General features: G+C 47.3%; 1 protein-coding gene across 2 annotated transcripts in view; it reads right to left on the reverse strand.

Annotated features, from left to right (window-relative positions):
- Window positions 1-21,719, reverse strand: part of Stk32b (serine/threonine kinase 32B) — a 274,031-nt gene extending 252,312 nt beyond the window's left edge. For both annotated transcript variants that reach the window (XM_027938027.2, XM_027938020.3), the window contains exon 1: window positions 21,668-21,719. In XM_027938027.2, the coding sequence (XP_027793828.1) occupies window positions 21,668-21,719 (52 nt within the window). The remainder of the gene's footprint in view (window positions 1-21,667) is intronic.
- Window positions 21,720-22,243: the final 524 nt, after the last annotated feature.

The raw sequence follows: 22,243 nt of genomic DNA on the forward strand, positions 1-22,243 counted from the left end.
TAAAAGGTCACTGAATTCTATTTTATAGCATAGAATTCACAAAAATGTCCTGCAAGAAGAAGGCCTGCTCATACTTACGCTGCCAGGTGTGCATGGAGTGCTTTCTGTGCGACAACTTTTTAAAAATTTTATTCATTTTTTTAACATTTTTTTATTTGTTCCAATTAGTTACACATGACAGTGGAATATATTGTACCTAAATGGAGCACAACTCCTTTTTTCTCTGGCTGTATGTGTGACATCTTTATAAGGTACCATCTACAATGTCCAGCAAACAAGGGAAATTAGCAGACATGAAGAAACACAAGAAGGTATTCCATGATGAGGAAGACCACAGAAACAGACTTGGGATACTAAGATGTCATAATCGTTTATTGGTTCCAGAAGTTTTCTGGTGGAATTTTTGTATCCTCTAGGTAGAGAACCATGTCATCGGCAAATAGTGATAGATCGAGTTCCCCTTTTCCTATCTGTATCCCTTTAATTTCTTTCTTCTGTCTGATTGCTCTGGCTAGAATTTCAAGGACTATGTTAAATAGAAGTGGTGAAAGAGGACATCCCTGTCTTGTTCCAGTTTTTAGAGGGAATGCTTTCAATTTTTCTCCATTTAGAATGATATTGGCCTGGGGCTTAGCGTAGATAGCCTTTACAATGTAGAGATAGTTCCTGTTATCCCTAGTTTTCCTAGTATTTTGCACATGAGGAGTGCTGTATTTTGTTGAATGCTTTTTCTGTATCTATTGAGATGATTGTATGATTCCTCTCTTTAAGTTTATTGATGTGATAAATTACATTTATTGATTTCCTTATGTTGAACCAACCTTGCATCCCTGGGATGAACCCCACTTGATTGTGGTGTACTATCTTTTTAATGTTTTTGTATTCAACTTGCCAGAATTTTATTGAGAATTTTTGCATCTATATTCATTAGAGATGTTGGTCTGAAGTTTTCTTTCTTTGATGTGTCTTTGTCTGGTTTTAGAATCAGGTTGATATTGGCCTCACAGAATGAGTTTGGAAGTGTTCCCTTTTTTTCTATTTATTTCATGGGATAATTTGAGGAGTATTGGTATTAGTTCTTCTCTGAAGGTCTTGTAGATCTCAGCTGTGTATCCATCTGGTCCTGGGCTTTTCTTGGTTGGTAGGCTTCTGATGGTCTTCTATTTCATTGCTTGAAATAAAACTAATAAATGCATTCAGCAAAGTAACAGGATAAAAAATTATCAATAAATCAAAGCATTTCTGTATATCAGTGACAAATCCTCTGAAAGGGAAATTAGTAAAACTACCCCATTCACAATAGACTCAAAAAAAATACTTGGGAATCAATGAAAGAGGTGAAAGACCTCTATAATGAAAACTACAGAACACTAAAGAAAGAAATTAAAGAAGACCTTAGAAGATGGAAAGATCTACCTTGTTCTAGGATGGACAGAATTAATATTGTCAAAATGCCCATACTACCAAAAGCACTATACAGATTTAATGCAATTTCAATCAAAATCCCAATGACATTCCTCATATAAATAGAAAAAAGCAATCATGAAATTTACCTGGAAAACTAAGAGACCCAGAATGGCTAAAGCAATCCTTAGCAAGAAGAGTGAAGCAGAAGGCATCACAATACCAGACCTTAAACTATACTACCGAACAATAGTAACAAAATCTGCATGGTATTATCACCAAAATAGACTTGTAGACCAATGGTACAGAATAGAGGACACAGACATAACCCACATAAATACAGTTATCTCATACTAGACAAAGGTTCCAAAAACATACATTGGAGAAAAGATAGCCTCTTCAACAATTGGTGCTGGGAAAACTGGAAATCCATATGCAGCAAAATGAAATCAAACCCCTATCTCTCACCATGCACAAAGCTCAACTCAAAGTGGATCAAGGACCTAGGAATTAAACCAGAGACTCTGCATCTAATAGAAGAAAAAGGAGGCCCAAATCTTCATCATGTCAGATTAGGCCCCGACTTCCTTAATAAGACTTCTATAGCGCAAGAATTAAAATCAAGAATCAATAAATGGGATGGACTCAAACTGAAAAGCTTCTTCTCAGCAAAAGAAACAGTCAGTGAGGTAATGAGAAAGTTGACAGAATGGGAGCAAGTTTTTACCACACACACATCAGATAGAGAACTAATCTCTAGGATATATTAAAAACTCAAGAAACTTAACACCAAAAAAACAAAAACAAATAACCCCATCAATAAATGGGCCAAGGACCTGAACAGACACTTCTCAGAAGGTGATATACAATCATGATATACATGAGAAAATGTTCAACATCTCTAGCACTCAGAGAAATGCAAATCAAAACTACGCTGATTTCATCTCACTCCAGTCAGAATGACAGCTATTAAGAAAACAAACAACAATAAGTGTTGGCGAGAATGTGGGGGGAAAGACACTCATACATTGCTGGTGGGACTGTAAATTGGTGTGACCAATCTGGAAAGTAGTATGGAGATTCCTTGGAAAAGTGGGAATGGAACCACCATTTGACCCAGCTATCCCACTCCTCAGTCTATACCCAAAGGACTTAAAAATGGAATACTACAGGGACACAGCCATATTAATGTTTATAGCAGCACAATTTACAGTAGCTAAACTGTGGGAACCAACATAGATGCCCTTCAGTAGATGAATGGGTAAAGAAACTGTGGCATATCTACACAATGGAATATTACTCAGCATTAAAAGAGAATAAAATCATGGCATTTGCAGGTAAATGGATGGAGTTGGAGGATAGCATGCTAAGGGAAGTTAGCCAATCCCAAATACAAAGGCCAAATGTTTTCTCTGATATGTGGATGCTGATCTATAACAGGGTGTGGGGGAGCATGGGAGGAATGGAGGAACTTTAGATAGGACAAAATGGAGGGAGGGGAAGGGAGGGGGCATGGGGTAAGGTTTTATGTATGAAGACACAATGGTGTGACTCTACTTTGTGTACAATCAGAGACATGAAAAATTGTGCTCTATATGTGTAATATGAATTGAAATGCATTCTGCTATCATGTATAACAAATTAGAATAAAAAAATAAATTTAAAAGATGTTATAATCAGCAAAATCACTAAGGAATTAGAGGGGAAACAGAGGATACAGATAGAAGGAATTTCTGGAGAGATCTGGAAAATTTGAAAAAGAAACAAACGAAAACCCTAGAACTGAAAAATACATCTTAAAAAATTTTAAAGTTCAGTAAAGAGAAAGAACAGACTGAATAATGCAGGAGGGAGGGTCTGTGAGCTGGAAGACAGGTCAATAGAAAGGTTCCCCAGCTGAAGCAGGGTGGAAGATAAACCTCACACGCGCACACACACACGTGCACACACGCACACATGTGCAAACACGCACACATGTGCACACACGTGCACACACGCACACATGTGCACACACGTGCACACACACATACACGTGCACACACGCACACATTGCATACACACATACACGTGCACACACGCACACATTGCACACACACATACACTTGCACACACATGCACACACATATGGTCTCCAGGAGCCTGCAGAGTGTTGTCAAGTGGTCTCACATAGATGTTGTTGGAGTGATAGAGAAGAATGTGGCAGAAAATGGGAAAAATATTGGCAATTTTTCCAAATTTGATTGAAAACGTCAATGCACAATCTAAGAAGCTCTGCAAACCTTAAGCAAAATAAAAACAAAGAAAACCACACCTGGACACGTCATAGGCAAAGTGATAGAAGCCAAAGATGAAGAGAAATCCTCAGAGCAGCCCAGGATAAGACACGCTACCAAGAGAACTACGGCGTGGATGGCCACTGGCTTCTCATCAGAAGCAAGAGGTGAGTAGACACAGTGGAGGAAAGGTGCCATCAAAGGCGGAAAACCTGTCAACTCAGAACTCTGTCCAGTGAAAATACTCTCCTAAAGTGAAGGTGCAATATAAAGGTAACTCAGTTCGATAAAAGCTGGAAGATCTGCTGCCATCAGCTTGCCCTGGTGGACAGGTAACGGCACATCCTCAGGCTAAAGCAAGCTACAGGAAATACTAGGACACTGGAATTTATATATGTGGGTAAATAAAAGACATTTGTCTTTTCTTAGGAGCAATTGATATTAATGAGAATATCAATCACATAACATGGTTTTTATATCACATGCAGAAATGAACAGATATGACAAGGTAGGACAGATAAAGGAATCACGCTGTTGAAAGTCTCTTTTACTACATAGGTAGGGGGTACCAATGAGAATCAGACTGTGGCAAGTTAAGGAAGAATATTGTGATTCCTGCAGCAACCATTTAAAATGCAAACAGACTTAGCTAGAAAGCCTACAGTTGGAATAGAATGGAAAGCAGAAATCATTAGACTAACAAAAAAGACAAAAAAGGAAAGCAAAAAACCAGCAGAAGTAAATGGAAGACAAGTAGGTGGCAGAATTAAACCCAACCACACCAATAACTGCATTAAATATAAATGAACTAAACATTCCAATTAAACAGCAGAGAGTTTCAGACAAAATGCCAAAGGAAGGTCCAACTATATACTGTTTAAAATAAGACTTAAATTCAAAGATAAAGATGTAGTAAAAGCAGTGACCATATTAATAGGAGCCATGTAGAATTAAAAATAAGCAGCATTTCCAGAGGTAAGGAAGAAAACTTCACACTGATACATTAATTCACCAAGAAAACATAAACACTGACAAAACTAAATAGAAAAATTTGCTGTTATACATAAAACCGTCAACACTTCCCTCTCGGTAATTAGCTTTTTAAAAACTCAGCAAGGGTGTAGCCAGCATGAACAACCAACGACCCACAGTGACATTTGCAGAATACCATGCCATCACCATGTGATGTCCTCTCCAGCGTAGGTGGCCTGTCTACCACGGCAGGTCAGGTGCTGAGCCCTGAGTCTCAACAGATCCAAAGGGCTGACAACAGAACTGGGAGTGGGATTCTGTTCTGGTCTCCTCTTCTAGCTTTCCCAGAGTCCAGTGTTGAAGTGGTGGGGATCCAGGGACAGGACAGCAGGGTACAGGTCGGGGACATGTATGATGTGCAAGTCATCCAGGGTGACTCTGAATGGCAGCTTGTGACGTAGGGGAGGCTCAGGAGGCAGTGGACTTGAGCACAAGGAGAGAAGGGAGGGTACAACTGCAGGACATTAAAAGTCAGTTTCCTCCCAATAAGCCAATGCCGGGTGTCTGTTCTCTCGACTAAAAGGCTCAGGGGTCACTCCAGTTGAACTGGGCTGACTGGGCTGCACGAAATAACCACACAAGAGACACAATATCTTTTTCTTTGGGGTTGCTGTGACGGCTCCTCTGACCTTAAGGGTCCGCAGGAAGAGAGAGAGCGAGAGCACACGCTGACCCCTTTTATTGAGGAGAAGCTATTCAAATGAGGCAAGGGGTCCGGTTTCAGGGGCTGAGTCTATCTTCATGATGTCCACTGTCAGCAGGTTGACTGACACCGGGGTAGGCCACACCCAAGGGCACAGTAAGAGAAGGGGACACACACAAGGCACTTCCATGGAACATTCTATCCTAAACAGAGCAAGGGGTTATATTACAAAGGAACAGGTGAGCGTAGCTTCACCCATGGGGCTGTAGCAAGACACACCCATGCACAAGACACCGACCCTTGAACCAAGAAGGGTGGGGGAAACTCTGCCACATTTCTGTGACTGAGCACCTCAGCACCCATCCGGGGAGTGTGACCCAGTCACATGTAAAGTTGGTCTCCCACAGTTTCCTAGTTAGAAAGCCATGTAGAAATTTAGGGTCACCAATTAAAAACTGGAGTTTGCAGGTTACAGGCTGAGCCTGCTAACAGCAACATCATAAAAAGAGAGGGGCAGAGGGGGTGGTCAGCATATGGCATACCAGTGGATTTTAAAACAGATGTTACTTTCAACTCATCTCAAACCAACATGACATTTAGGAAACTCTGTCCAAAAGACCTCTGCCATGAAGTTACACCAGAATCCATTCTCACCAACCACGAACAGATTAATGCATCCAGAAAGAGGATGCTGTGGGATAGTCAGCTTTCTGTCACTGTGATAACACAACTGAGAAAATCAAATTAAAAAGAGAAAAAGTGTTTTTACTCATCATTCAAGTTTTCAGTCCATAATCAGTTGGCCCCATTGCGTTGGGTCTGTGGAGAGGCAGAGCATCATGGGGGCTGGGGAGAGTTCATGACAAGCAGCTCACCTCAAGGCCCCCAGGAAACAAAGAGAACAAGGGCCAGGGTCTCAATATCCCCTCAACCTCCTTCCTCCAGGCCCCCCACTTAAAGGTCCCACAAGTTCCCAATATCCCCACAGACTGGTGACCAGTCCTTGAACACACGGGTTTTGATGGACATTTAAGATGCAAGCCACGATGAGGGGACACTGTCACAGGGATATCAGAGGCACAAACCACGAAGCAAACCAAATTGCCAATCAACATGCCGGGGCCTGATCTTGAACCTTCCTGGCCAAGAAAGGCAAATTATCATGAATCATAGTTTCATTTCTCTCCCTGATCTCTGCTGTCCTCTACATCACAGAGTTAAAGGAGCTGATATAACAGAAGTTCTGCAAGATTTATAACCTGGATTTAAGACCACGATACCCCCAAAGATCAGAAGCATTTGTTATTTTCTGGGAGGAAACAAAATGCCAATCCAAATTGCTTTCAAATGCAAATCCAGAGCCACTACAGTTCTGGTTAATGCTGGAAAGGTGTGTTCTCCTAAACCCCTTTGATTTCTCCTGCAAGATTGATGAAGTAATTACACTCTGGGGAGGAGGGTTAAGAAATGGTGTTGGAACTTATTAAACATTACATGCAGTGACTTTTAGATTTTGTTTGAAAAGTGTGCTTTAAAATAATTACATTTTTAATGGCATGTATAAATATCCTGCACCACTTTCGCCATCAGCAGAATCCAGCGGCTGCACAGTTCTGTTGAGTTTGATGAGCTGCGCTGCCTACTGTGGGCGCTGAGTGGTGTTCTCCATACGCTCCAGGGGCTAGAGGCTGGGGGAGCCTGTGTGGGGGCGTTTGTGTTAATGTGTGCACTGGTGTGTTGTGACAGCGGGAACAGGGCACAGGCCTGCCAGCAAGGCCAACAGCGTGGCCATTAAGGAGCCTCCTCCCTCTCTTACAGAGTCTTCCAGCCCCAGTTCCCTCCCTGCCAGCCCAGCAGGATCTTTATAAAAATGAAGATCTGGTGGCCTCCTCTCAGGAGGAAGCTGAGTGCCTCCCAGCTCCCCCGGGAAGCACCCTGAGTGGCTCACAGAGCTCTACGGTCCCTGCTCAGTTGACACTCTGCTCTTCCGCCTTATCTCCAAGATTTTGCAAGCTCCCTATTCCCTCTGGTGCCTGTAGCCCTGGGCACCTTTGCATGCCCTGGCAGCCCGGGATTCTGGGGGACCCACATGTGGAGGTTTGGCAAGACCCAGAGGGAGTGGACAGGTCAGCAGGATTCGTCTGCAGCTGAGTCACAGAGACAGAGGGGGAGAGAGAGAGAGAGAGAGAGAGAGAGAGAGCGCATGGGGCCTTAGGCGGCTGCACTCTGCCCCAACCAGAACCGCCCTGCTCCACACAGAGGCAGGCAGGGGTGCACTAGACCGCAGTGACCACAGAGCCCTGCCCCATGCTTTCTTGCTGGTCGCTGACTTCACATCCACCCATCCTGCTGGATCCAGATCTCGTCCATGACCTTGCTGCAACTCCATGCCTCTGTACCTCCAAATAAGGTCATGCTCTGAAGTGACGGGGGAACACAATTCAGCCTCCACTGTCGGGTACCCACAGTCTTTTCCTTCCAGCACCCGAGATGACAGGTCCCCTGAAGGACAGGGCTCCACATCTAGCCCTCACTCACCTGCATCCCCCATCTCTCCTCAAGGCTGCCAAGAAATTCTGTAAGAAAGGGCTCATGACTATGGAAAGGCCTGAGGGCCGCCAGCGTCTGCCAGCTGCAGAGCACGCCATTCCATTCCGGGCGCCGGTTCCACATGACTAGCCCGAGTCAGGCTTCTAGAAATGGGTCCGCCTTCCTGACAGGGGTGACAGGACTCTGGCAGAGCAGCTCTGAGGACAGAGTCCTCAGCACAGCCGTCGCCTAGGAGAATGGAAATGAGGAAGAGCCACCTGCCTGGTTGGAGGAAAATGGGCTGGAGGAAGCCACGGCCATCCATCGTCCCTGGCGCATAAACAGCCCCCTTCTCTGCTCCTCCAAGCCCTGGTGTGGACCAGCACCTCCTGAGCACCGCACGCTGCTCCCCGAAGCCTCGACACACCTCCTCACTCCACCTTCACAACAGCCAAGAACCTCCCCTCCCTCTTGAGGAAGACCCTGGGGCTCAGAAGCATTTCTCGTTTAAAACAGAAATGCAAACAAAGTTCCACTGCAAAATCTCTATTAGAGCAGTAGCCGCCAAGAGCAAGGAGCCACAGCACAGGCGCGTGGCTGTGGAAAAAAAGTGAAAGCCGCCTAATTCTGCAGGTGGGTGCAAATGGCTGAGTCTTGGACAGACTGGCACAGGGACAGTGTGTGTCAGCCATACAAAGGAAGTGAGGGCAGAACCACGGTTTTATCACCTGAGATGACTCAGTCCACCTCAACCTCCCCAGGAATCAAGTGGCACTCACAGTACCTCCCTTTCACTGTTGTTCTAAAGATCGGACGCCATAGTGCATGCAAAATGCCCACAGTAGGTGCTTATTAAACTCCATTCTGCTTTCCCTTTCCCCAAGGTCTGTCCTTTAGATACCAGGAAAGTAACAGTGATTTTTCTTTGTCTTCTCTGACACTCTCAAGGGCAAGCAGGGACAATGACAGACACTTTCTACAGTAATGGGACCCAAGGAGACACCTGAGAGCCACAGGGATTCATGGGGGAGACACACATCAATGACATGTCGCAGAAATAACCGTAAAACTATTCTGTGGTGGATGTTGCAGGATTAAGAGTCCAGGAGCCAGGTGAGGGCCTCTGAAGCAGGACCAGTGGGCTGCCACCAAGCTGATGGGCAGGGGGATTCAGGAAGAGAGGAGAACAGAGGGTCAGGGCCTGGAGCAGGAGTGAGCGTGGAACTTCCAAGAAACTAGAAGAGTCTGCGAGGTTGAGAGTGTAGCACTACCACTGACCGTGGGAGGGAGAGAGCGGCAGCTCTGCAGGACAGTGCCCTGGGGCGAAGACGGGGCGGAGATCCCCAGCATGCTGACCGACTTCACTCCTGCAAGTCAGGAGACTTGGCAAGTTCCAGGCCACGCAGGGCCTGGAAGACCATATGACAGTCTAACCTTTACCCTGAGTACACTGTGAGCCCTGGACACTGACACAGCCACGTAGGGACCCAAAGCTATTCTGGCTGTTGGGTGGAGGATGTTCTGAAAGCACAAAAGGGTGTTCAGGGGGCCCAGTTAGCAAGCCCCAGGGGAGTCCAAACGAGATGTGGCATTTAAATGGGCTGATGGCGGTGGGGCTGGAAAGACAGGCGATTTGAGACGTTTAGGAAATAAAATTCAGTCCAGCCAGGTGCCCAAGTGGATTTGTGGAAGCGAGGGAGAGGGAAATGTCGAGGAAAACCTGAGCTATCGTGGCCTCTACACCTGGGTGGACGATGACCCTGCACATGAGGCTGGCAAGCTCCGGAAGACCGCGAGGGAGGCGCAGTCATGTTGACTGGGGTGTCTTCCGAGCCATCCAAACGCAATTAAAAATAGGAATGCAAGTTTGGAAACTGGAAGAGAAATACGAATTAAGGTAATAAGTTACTGAGTCACTGTCATATACAATTATGTGCCAGTTATTCATTGATTGTCCCTCACCTCCAAATCACACTTGTGATGCTAGAGCTGGGCCCTGTGGATACGGGTCCTTTTGCAACTGCCAGTAGGGGGCGCAGGAGAGACCTGCAAGAGCAAGTGGAGGGAGGGGTTTTCCTTCCTTCTTCCAAGGTGCATTCTCCTTTGACATCTGATAGATGGGAGGGAGGGTGCAGGCCTGCCAGCCCTCACCTCAGGGCCATCACCTGCGGCTGGTACCCTCCAGGAGGTTTCTCTGCCACCCAGTGACCACGCTTTTTCCCAAAGAGATGGGTGTCCCAGCCTTGGGGGTGGGGGTCAGTGCGGGCCTTCTAAGTTTCTTTTCCTGTCCACTCTCTCCCAGCCCCCGAAGGAATAGCCACCTTGCTGGAGCTGCTCCTGCTGGGCCCCCTAGAGGAGCATGCACTATGGCGTTGACCTTTTGACTGGTTGGCAGTTCTCTGAATCACATTTTCCCCTTTTGAAAACCAGTGTGGTTTTGGGCTCTGCTGCACCGTGATGATACTCAGAATGCATAGAAGTCGGCCAGATCGCCTAAGAAGGCAGCAGAGAGCTAAGGAAGAGACCCAGGGGCTCAATCTAGAGACCCCAAAGCTTTGCTGCCAGGGCGAGAGAGGAGGCTGGCCTCGCAGAGATGAAGGACGAGCAGACGGAGGCGTGGAGGAGGCCCAGGAGCAGGCCCCGCTCCACAAGCCGGGGACAGCAGAGCTTCAACAACCATTAAGCATAAATCTCTAGGTAGAGGCTTTCTGATCCATAAAAAGTAAACCACAAGAAAAGTTTGATAAATATGATTACATTAAAATGGATCCATGATGTCAACAAGCATGATAGAGGACTTGAAAGGTGTCATCGCTGTGTTGGTGAGCTTTGCATCACTGTGGCCACTCTACCTAAACAGAACAACCAAGAGGAAGAAACGTCTGTTTGGCTCACAGTTCAGCGTTTCAGTTCATGGTTGGCTGGCTCCACTGGTCTGGGCAGAGGTGAGGCAGAATGTCAAGGTGTCAGGGGGTGACCCAGAAGAGCTGCTCAGTTTAGGGCAGCCAGGAAGCAGAGAGAGCTTGAGTGCAAGAAGCCAGGCACAAGAGATAATCCCAAGGGCACCCCCCAGTCACCTATTTCCTCCAGCCACGCCCTACCTTCCTAGAGGTACCACCCATTAATCCATTCAAAGGATTAATCCATCAAATGGCTTAATCCACTGATTAGGTCACAGCTCTCATAATCTAATCTCTTCACCTCCAAAAATTCCTGCCTTGACTCACACATGAGCTTTCTGAAACACCATTAAACCCTAACAATCCCAAAACAGGAGAAAATATCTGTAACATGTAACTGACAAAGATGTGCAATCTAGAATATGTAAAGAACTCCCCAAATCAAAAAAGCAGACTTGTAATAGGAAAAAACGATCAAAACTGTGAACAGGCCCTTTCCCAAAAGCAGAAACATCCCTGAAAACCAAACACAAGAAGAAACTTCAACCTCATTAGTTAGGAAATGAGTTTAAACCAACAACAAAATACCCTTTTATGCTCATTCAATTGGAAAATATGAAAAAGTCAAAGATGAAAAATACTGGCAAGACCATACATGAATGTAGTCCTGTAAAGAAGCCAGTAGCCACGGTGGCATTTGAGTGCTTTAAAGACAGCTAGTCAATGGAGACGTGCTCTGTAAGTGTAAAGCTCAATTTCAAAGATTTAGTATTAATAAAAGGATGTAAATATCTCATTAATCATTTTAAACTTCATTTGCACATTGAAATGATAATATTTCAGGTCTTTTGTTGCTAAATGACATATATCATTAGAATTTGGGTCATCTCTTTCTTTCTAATTTTATAATAGCACTACTAGAAAATGCAAAAATACCTATGTGGCTCATGTTTATTGATGGAATCTAATTTCTATAAAACCGTGCTGACGAACAGGAATGGCTGGCATAGATTGGCCAGGTGTAAACTCATCCTACCTCTCTGCAAAACACCTATCATTATTTCAGGAAGCTGTACGTGTAGCCACTCCATGAACCTGCAGTTCTCCCTTGTTACACACCCTAGAGAAGCCTTGCATATGAGCATCAGGACACATACACAAGATTGTTGAGAGTTCGTTGTCCGTGATCCTCAGAAGCAGATGCCATGCGAATATCCAGTGTTGGAGGAAAGGGTAAGGGCACTGGGGATAGAGACGTGATTGGAACTAGAACACAGCAGTGTGGGTGGATCTTAGAAATCCAATCTACAGAAAGAACAGCAAGCTCTGGAAGAATACATAAAACATGCTCCTATCTTTATAGATTTCAAAACGACACAAACTAAACACTGTATTGCTTAAGAACGAGAAAGCATGGGGAAGGGAAGGAGTTGGGGGCAGGTCCAGGAAGCGTTGATTGAACTGGGCGTGATCTATTTCTTTAGTTAAGTGGTGAGTTTGTGGGTGACTTAATTTTACACTCAAGGGGAAAAAAACTTACCTTTTTCTGCTATTTTTAAGACAAAAAGATCACAATGACCCTCATCAGAACAGTTTCCCTAAAATGCTAAAGAGAAGCCAGATATAGGGGTTTGAGGAATGAGTTGTTGAGAAAGTTAGGGCACAAGAGGGACTGGTCTTGCATGACGCACGGCTGTGAACAGGAGGACTGCTGGGTGGGAAAGGCTAGAGGCACAGGCATCGGGGAGAATGCACTCTTACAGTAGAAAGCTCCTTCCTGGTGATGGTATTATTGATAGATAAGGGGCTTCTGCTTCTGGTGAAGTGGAATATTTTTGGTCAACCTTCCTTCTAAGAAGAGCTGTAACTAACTGTTCAAAACCGATACTTGAAGAAATTGCTTAAGAAAGAAACTGCAGGCGAAACACCCAGGAGAAAGGAAGCTCAAAGAAGTGGGCCAGCATCGGGGGTCACTTGTCCTCCAGTGGCATCTGTCAAGTCTGAGAGGCCGAGAAGCCAAGCAGGTTTGGAAGCCCCCACAGACTGTGGGGAGGGAGCAACTGTAAACATCCCAGTCTGCCAAAAAGAAGGAGGCTTGCCACATGCCCCCGTCTTCCTTTAAGGACACCAAGGGACTAAACCTCGTGGTAGGAGTCAGTGAATCAGAGTTAGTCCAGCCTCGGGGGCTTTCAAACACCTTGATCCTTGTGAGGATTAAGATGAAACATGAATCCTAGCACCGGTAGCAGAGCTGCCTACAAAAAGCAAAAGGGAACCCTTTCTTGAGAAAATATCACTCAAAGCCTCAAATGGTCTCCACTGCTTCCTGTAGAAGGCACAGCAGGATGAAGGTGCACATCACACAGAGGAGAGAATGAGCTACGTCTAAAGGGAGACAACAGACAATGACAATAGACCCACAGGGTCGCCGAATAACGGAAATGTCCAACCTGTCTTCAAAGGAACGTGAACGCGATAAGTATGCTTATGAAATTAAAAGGGAAGTTCTGAGAATCTCATCAGGGAATCAGAGACCATTAAAGAGGACAAACTGAAAATTCTAGAGCTGAAAAGGACAATGATTAATGTTAAGAACTTAATGGTTGAAGTGAGCAGCAGAAAGACAGACTTGAAGGGATTAAAAAATAAGTTCGTCAGAAGGAAACATTCAAATCATATATAAACAAAGAGAGATAAAAGGGCAAAAAACATATTGTCGGAGCCACAAGGTGGCATAGTGATAAGGCATAATATCTGTGCAGTTTGAGTTTGACAATGTGAAGAGAAAGAGAAAATATCAGAATCAATATAAAAAATAAAACATAAAAATCCTCCACACAGTGGACTAACGCATCACTAAGTCACCGATTCAAGAAGCGCTGACCACAAGCAGAAAACAGGCAGAACATCACACCTGTGCTCACTGTGGTGAGATTCCTGAACACAGAATGCAAAACCTGAAAAAAACGGCTGGGCAGGAAGGACACGAGAGCTTAAAAGGAACAAAAGTAGTACCGATAGCTGTCTTTTAATCATAAACAAGAAGAACAAAAGACCAGAAATACATCTTCAGACTGCTGGGAAAGAGCTGCCAATGTAGAACACAGCCAGAAAAATGATCCTTCCTGAAGTCTAAATAAAGACATTTTCAGACAAACAGGAGTTGAGCGAAGTCGGCACCAGTTGCCTACACTAAAGGAAATGCTAAAGAGAACACTTCAATCAAAAGGAAATGATTTCGATGGAAACTTGTAAATGAACTAAGGAATAAAGAATAAGATCTATGAAAAAATGTGATCCATGATCTAATACTGTCTCAGAAACCTAGAAAAAGAACATAAATCAAATCAGACAAGTAAACAGAAGAGAACGATTGAATTTAGAGCAGAAATCAGGGAATCAGAAAGTAAATAAATAAGAATCAAAGCTGAAAACTGTATTTAAATTCAAAAGAAGGGCTGAAAATCCACACAAGACCAATCAAGAAAAATAAGAAAAAAATAGATGAAAATTAGCAAAATCAGAACTGAAAAAAGGAGAAATCACTACAGATACTACAAACTAGGGAAAAGACGATAAGAAGATACTATGAACGATGTCATGCCAATAGAAACTTACCCATAATAGCAGTCCTTCACAAACCTTCCAGAAAATTCCAAGCCACTAAATACTTCCCAATTCTTTTAGGGAGGCCAATAAACCTCCTTAAATTAATGATCCAAAAACTTGATAAAGCCATTAGAAATGTGTCATTTCTTCCTACTTACTGGAAGAGTTTAGGTAAGATTATTATTATTTCTAACATTTGAGAATTCACCGAGGAAGACATTGAAGTCTAGACTTTTTGTCATAGCAAAGCTTTATTACAGATTCAATGGGAATTCAGCTATCGAGTTTTTCTGATATGTAAGTTCTCTTCTTGTTATTTTCAGTATGTTGAGCTTTTTCAAGTGTATTGACATCCTGGTCATAATATCTTCCCATGAAGAAAGTTATCATAAAATATTAGCAAATCATATTCAACAATATACCACATCTGACCAAGTGAGGTTTACCCCAATAATGAAAAGTTGATTTAACCTTTGAAAACCAATCAGTACAACAATTATTCTGAACAGAAAAAGAAAAGTTCACGATCATTCCAATAGAGGCAGAAAATCATTGCTTCAATTTAACCCCCATTGATAATTTTAAAATCTCAGTAGATCAGGATAGAAGGAAATTTTGTTGGTAGGATAAAGTGTATATATAATAACACCACTGCTAACATAAACTTAAACCATAAAATAGGGAATGCTTTCTGCTTCAAGAAGGGCTGATTTTGGTTCATGTACCAGTCAGGATAGGCTAGGGTATGCTTTGGTAACAAGCAACCCCAAATCTCAGCAGCTTAAAGCAGCAAAGGTATGGTCACCTGTGCCACATTCCACTATGGACTGCAAGGTAGAGCGTATGACCTCTGTTCTATTCCTCACTCTGAGAACTGGGCTGAAGTAAGTTCTACCATGTGGGTCTTTGTGGTCGTCCTAAGGTAGAGAGAGATGAGTGACATGCACCCTAATTACTCTGCCCAACATATGACGCGTATCACCTCTGTTCACTTCAGTCAAAGCGATTCACATGGCCCCCTAACGTCAAGGGGACAGGGATGCATCATTATTTTTGTATGCATGGAAGTAAAAGTGAGCAAGATGTTGGTGAACAATGGTAATATTCCACATTCATGGACCTTTGATATTAATGATTTCCCAGAGGACTTCTGTGAGGTGGGACAGGTGCCAAAATAGCCCATGAATAAGGACACAGGGACGCTCCCAGGGGGTCCAGGGCTGGTAACAACACTGCCCTCCACGTTTTCCTCTCCTGGCTCTGGCTCAGAGAATCGCCTCAGTCTAAAACAGTAGTTTTAATCAGCTATTTCCCCATTGAGATGAAAGGACGCAACCAGAATAAATATAGGGGAGGAAAAGTTGACGGGGGCTCACAGTTCCAGCGAATCAGGATGGAAGGAATGATAAAGTGTATATACAATGGCAACGCCACTAACATGATACAAACCATAAAACGGGGAATGCTTGTCACAGTCCATAGACAGCCGGCTCCTTCCTTGGGACCTGAGGTGAGGCAGAACATCATGGCGGAAGAGTGTGGTGGAGGGAAGCTGCTCACATAGTGATGAGGAAGCAGAGAGAGACTCCACTCACCAGACACAGATATATACCCCAAAGCCACGCCCGCAATGAAGCACTTCCTCCAGCCACACCCCACCTGCCTCTAGTCACCACCCACTCATCCCATGGGGGGGGGGGGTTGATCCTCTGATTGGGTTAAGGCGCTCACAACCCAAGCGTTTCTCCTCTGAGCCTTCTTGCATTGTCTCACAGTGAGCTTTTGGGGGACACCTCATCTAAACCATAACAGCAGTCTTCACCTACTGGGTAGCTCAGGTTTGCCATTCTCCCTGGGCATCCTAAAGGGCTCATCCTCACTACCTTCTGAACTAGTATGGTCATTAGGGTGGAAGGCACCAAGGCTCTGTGTAGAACACTGTCTGCATCTTGAGGTGCCTGGACTGCTCTGTTCCTTCCAGTTCTCTCAGGAACATGTCTAGGCTCAGTGCTAGCTTAAGCTGTTTGACTCCCCAAATACTGATCCTCCTTCTCTCAAGGGCTTTGACCTTCCCTGAAACCTCAACATGATTCTGCCTCCATCCTAACACCAGTTCATCCCCATTGGAGAGCCATCTCCCCACCAAAGCAAGGATCTGGTCTTTCCCAGAAATGGGGGAAGCCTCTGCTGTCCTTCTCAACGGGAAGAGGTCAGTATCCAGGGTCATGAAGCGCAGGTCTCTGACGGTGGCCAGTCCTTCCAGGCTGCTGAGCAGGGGTGCCCCGTGGGTTCTCTGAGCACCAGGACAGGGGGCCACCAAGCTGCTGGCAGGGTGGGGCCCATTCTGCAGAGTTGAGTCTCTGATCCAGCAGCTTTCAATATGGAAATTGGGAGACAGGAGCAGAAAGGCCATTCTGGTCTCAATCCCAGTGCATGATCTCCAAACAAAGTTTACCGGTAACAAATCTGAAATGTCTTCATTTCTTAATAGTTTCAAAACCAGAGGAATGCAGGAAATTGGCCCCTGAGAAGTGATTGCTTTCATCTTTCATTAAAAAAAATAGTTGCCATATGCTTTCAGTGGCCCTGGTCTAGCTTTGCAGATGGAAAAGTTTAAAAAAAAAAAAAAGATAAAAAGTAAGTGCTGCTCTTAAGAGGCCCCAGTCTAGTCAGAATGTGGACACTGACATCACCTGGATGTCAAAAGTTCCCCAAGGGCCCATATGGGAAAGTTGCCCACGGTGGGCTGTTGGGAGGTGGTGGAACTTTTAACAAGTGGGGCCTGGTGGGAGGTCTTTAGGTTGTTCAGGGTTTATTTTTGAAGGGATGGTGGAACCATCTCCCCATCCTACTCATTTACTTCCTGGTCATGAGGTAAGTGGTTTTCCTCTACCACACATTCCTAAAACAATAGGACCCACCAAACATGAACTGAAAACTCCAAAACTATGAGCCAAATAGAGACTTTTTTCTTTATACAATGATTATCTCAGGTATTCTGTTATAGTAGTAGAAAACTGATTAACACAACATGGAATCAAAAAATTGAATGAGATAAGACAAAGTGTCACAATCTGTGTTCCAAAGAACACAGCCATAACAGGTGCTGGAGTGAGTGGGCTCTTTGTTTTTTTAATCTGCCTGCCAGCAGTATGCACCTGCCCTCTATTGATATTCCAGTATTCTTTGGGAAATTTTTTAACATATACCCTTAGTCCAAATACCTTGAGTAAAACCAACTCCACTGCTTAAATTCAAGCATGGCCCGTGATCCAGCTTGGCCAGTATGGACCTTCTGTCTCCCAGTGATCAGTTCAAGAATAGCCCAAGACCTAATCAGAACCAATAAGCAGTAACCCTGGTACGTTCTCGGAGTTACTATGAGAAAGATGATCTCTTCACACTCTGAGAGGAGGCTGTGAGCCTGGAGGTGGGGGTGGGGGTCTCCTGAGGGGAGAGAGCAGGTCGGAGAATAAAACTCAGAAAGGAGAACAAAGAATCCAAGGCACAAGATTCCTAATGTGATTCGGGAACCTGTGTCCGGCTGCGGCTGATGAGATTGGCATCTTCATTCATTCACTTGCCAAAAACCTACCTGGCACCTCTCACATCCCAGGTGTTACTTGGGGCCTTGGAGATACAGCAGGGATAAATCCCGCCAGATCCCTGTCTTTTAAAAGGCTGTAATGCTTTAAGGGGAGGCACTGCCACAGAACCTCTGCTTTGTGTTATTTTTCAAGATTGCTCAGTGCTCTAGCTGAGCCACCTCCCACCCTTTTTTCTGTTTGCTTGTTTGTTTCTGCGGTGCTGGGGATTGAACCCAGGGTCTTGCGCCTGCGAGGCAGGTACTCTACCAACGGAGCTATGTCCCCAACGCTTTTTTATTTTCTATTTTGAGACAGAGTCTTGTTAAGTTGCCTGAGCTACCTTCAAACTTGCCATCCTCCTGCCTCAGCCTCCTGAGTAACTGGACAAAATCCCCGCTGTTAAGGCACTTGAAACTGAGATGGGAAGAGACCACACTAAGAAAATAAGTAATAAACACACGCTGGATGGTGAGACTGCCACGAAGAGAAATGAAGGAGGAAGGGGTGGGAGTGTGCCCACAAGAGAACCCCAAGGAGGTGAGAGAGGGCTGTGGGGAGAAGCCTCAGGCAAGAGGAGCAGGGGCCAGCAGCAGGGGGGCCAGGGAGCAGGGGAAGGCAGGAGGGCTGGGGACAAGGAGGGAAGTGAGGTCCCGGAGGGCAGGGTCTCCTGGGCATCTGCAAGGACTTCCTCTGTTATCCTCCCCTTAATGTGCGCTGCACCTGGGGCCAGGGGACGGGGAGGCCCTGGGGGAACAAGCAGAGGCGGGATGGGGTGTGACGCACATCTTACAGGTCACCTGGCTGCTTCATTGAGGTGACTCTGAAGAGGGTGGGGGCAAAGTGAGGAGCCTAGGGAAGGAGGCTGTGGGAATAATCTAAGCAGGCGTTGTGACCGCAGCTTGAAGCAGACCTGCAGTAATGAAGGGGGTGAGGACTGGCAGTCAGTTCCCTTAAAAGCACTTCATGTTGTTTTTCTGTCATTTGCAAGTCAAGGAGGCTCCGCCACTGCACCCGGGTCCACCTGACTCAGACGCCATCCACAGAAGAACGCTGGTATTTTATGCACCACTAAGAAGCGATGGCGCCACTTAATCTATGACATGATTCTTTCTCGTCGCATGACAGAGCTCTGGCCACCTTGTTACGTGGTGTTAGCAGAGCAGCGGTGCTCACGCTGGGCTACGCCGGGCCCTAAGAGTGGAGATGGCCAAGGCACGGTTACGCAATGGTGAATTTTCAGCCGTGGCTTGGCATTAAAATACTCACAAATCAGACTGTCTCGGGTGCTTGCGCCTCCAGCCACCTGATGGCTACAGTCTGGGAGCATGCACATTCGTTGGGCCACGTCACTTCCCTGCCTAAACCTTTCAGTGGCTCCAGAATGCCTACAAGTTCAAGTCTGAGCACTTTTTCCTGGTCACCAGGCCCGTTAAGACTGGGCTGGCATTTCAGGGGCATGTCTTGTACCTTCCGTCCTCACAGTCCACACTACAGCAGGATCAACCACCCCCAGGCCTGGAGTCCAGCCACGCTGACTCTTCGCCTCTGCCTTGGCACATTCTGTTCACTCCTCTGGAAGCACCCTTCCTCTTCCACCAACCACCCCTTTCCCTGGGTACCTCCTGCCATTTCTGCAAGACTGAAATCTAAAAGGAGCAGCTCTCTGACTTCTTCCCCCTCCTCCCTGGGCTAGGGATCTTCCATCGGCACTATGTTCCTGGCATCCAGTACAGGGGTGGGTGCAGGAAAAAATGACCGGTAAATGCTTGTGAAATTAATGAACCTGTTGGTGACGAATAGCATGGTTTATTTGCACAGGGAAATATGTGAGAAAGTCGCTGGCTAAAGCAAACAAGTTAATGTTTCACGGGGCTGGAGAGTCCCACCTTGTATTTCAACCAGCACCAAAGTACGCAGCTAGCTGAGGCTCAATCCACTTTCAGAATGAGGAACCCCAGAGGGAAAAGCACAAGGTTGTACCCCAGACATAAGTATTTTGTCAATAAATACTTTAGAGCACATTTTCTGGAATAAAATATAGAGATAGTTGTCAAAATAAAGGCAGTGAATGTTCTCTGCAAAAAAAAAAAAAAAAGAGAGAGAGAGAATGAAAGGAAGAAAAGGAAAGAGGCTTAGAAAACTACCCACAGCATGACCTTGACCCAGGCTAGAACCATGAACCCTTAAAACTGAGGGTGATACTACACCGTGTCCAAACTCTTCCCAGGACACACGAGAGCCTCCACTACCTCTCCTCTGCCGCCAGCTCCTACTTGCCCATGCTCTAGCCTCAACACCAGGAAGAGCTGAGGCCCCCAACCCTAGCTGGCCCTCACTGCCCTTATCACCACAGAGGGTCATTCAGTTTCACCAGATCAGGAACCCCTGCGAGGAAGGACCCAGGGCCTGGCGCAGCAGGCACCGGCTTAACTGACACTGACGTGCCCACCTATCCTTTCCAGAGGGGCTGTTCTGGGGGCATATGAATAGCACCATGGCCTGGGCAGCCCTAGAATCCACGGGCTGTGTGCACACAAGCCTGCACCCTGGGCAGTGATGACCAAGCACAGATCCCAGGACAGACTGTCCAGCCTCAGAGCCAGCTCGGCTCTACCTAGCCATGACTGCCCACTGGTATACACAGACACAAAGTACAGTGCCGTGGGGAGCTACACGGGCCTGGCGAACACCCAGGCAGTGCCTGGCACCAGGCAGGCTCGAGGTCTTAGGTCTGATTTGGGGCACCAGGGAGATGGGTCAGCACAATAGGAAGCAGCCACAGTGGGGCAGCTCTGGGATGCCTGCACTTAGGAGGCACTTTGCTCTTGGTTAAGCTCTGGGCAGCTCGGTCAGGGCACGTGGAGGTTCTGTAATTCTCATCTCACAGGTGAAGGAAATGACGCTTCAGAGAAATTGGGTAAGTTGCCCAGGGCCACACAGCATTGGCAACAGAGTTCTGCTGTGGCCAAATACAGAGCTATGTCCACCTGAGCCTCAAGGCTCCAGAGCCCTGGAGTCTGGAAGAGGCTGGGCAGCCTACCCCATTCCTTGACCAGGGAGGCTGCCCCTAAGACGCCCTCCTCAGAGCCCTGGAGTTTAGCCAAGAAAGTTTCCTTAAGCTGCCCTGGAAGGCTAAGGAGAGCAGCCTCCGCTGTGCCAGGGGCGAGGGGCGGCGCGCGCTCACACACGCTCTCTCTCTCTCTCTCTCTCTCTCACACACACACACACACACACACACACTCACACTCACGTGTGCGCGCACACACACGATACAGCCCGCCCACCCAGGCCACTTTCTTCTGCTTCCAGCTCTGAAGGCGATCTGGGCTCCCGGAGCCCAAGCCGGAGCAACCACGGGACTCGCCCATGAAGCCAACTCTCCCAGTTACACCCCCAGTGGAGGCTCGGGTTCCACTCCCCGCCACCCCGGAATCTGCAGCCCCAGCCCCGGGCTCAGCACCGTCCTAGCCCCTCAAGGGCACCCAAGGCATAGGGGTTGCCTCGGTAGAAGCCCAGCGCTTGGCACAGGGCCCGGCGCACCGCTGGCGCGCGGCGACTTGGCTGCGCCCGGATCCCCGCGCCCAGCTGCGGCGTGTGGCACCCAGCAGGCGCTCGGCGAAGGATGGCGGAGGAAGGGATTCCCGGCCCACGCCCGAGCGTGGCGGGGAGCGGCGGCGGGTGCCCTCTTACCTTCTTCATTCTCGTCAAACACGGGGGGCTTGTGGGAGTGGTTCCCGCCCATATTCCGCCGCGGCGGCCGCCGCTGCTACATGCCCGGCCGCGGAGATGTGGGGTGCGGGATGCTCGCAGGGATGCGGGGTGCGGGATGCGGGATGCGCTGGGAGCGCCCAGCCCAGGTTGGAGCAGCGCGCCGAGCCGGAGGGGGCCAAGAGCCGTGCAGGGGCGGGGACCGCGCCGCCGCGCCCCCTGCTCCCGGGCGCCCCCAGGGCCGCGCTCTACCCGCGGCCGCGCCTAGCACCAGCGCCGGTGTGGGAACCCGGGGACTCCCCGCGCCTGGCCACCGTGCCGCGCGGCCGCCGGCTGCAGAGGGCGGGAGACGGTGGCGTTGGGGGCGGAGGAGGAGGAGGAGAGGGAGGGAACCGGCGACGACCGTACGGAGGGGGCGCGGCGTTGGGCGCAGCCCGGGGCGGCCGGGGAGGGGCGGGGACCGCGGCTGGGCGCACGGCCCCGGTCGGGCGCGGACACCAGGCGGGAGCTGGCGGCCGGGAGGAGGTCGGCAGGACGGCCGCTGTTGGCGGTCAGTGT

The sequence above is a fragment of the Marmota flaviventris genome, chromosome 7 (assembly GCF_047511675.1).
Source record: "Marmota flaviventris isolate mMarFla1 chromosome 7, mMarFla1.hap1, whole genome shotgun sequence".
In the NCBI taxonomy this organism is placed as follows: domain Eukaryota; kingdom Metazoa; phylum Chordata; class Mammalia; order Rodentia; family Sciuridae; genus Marmota; species Marmota flaviventris.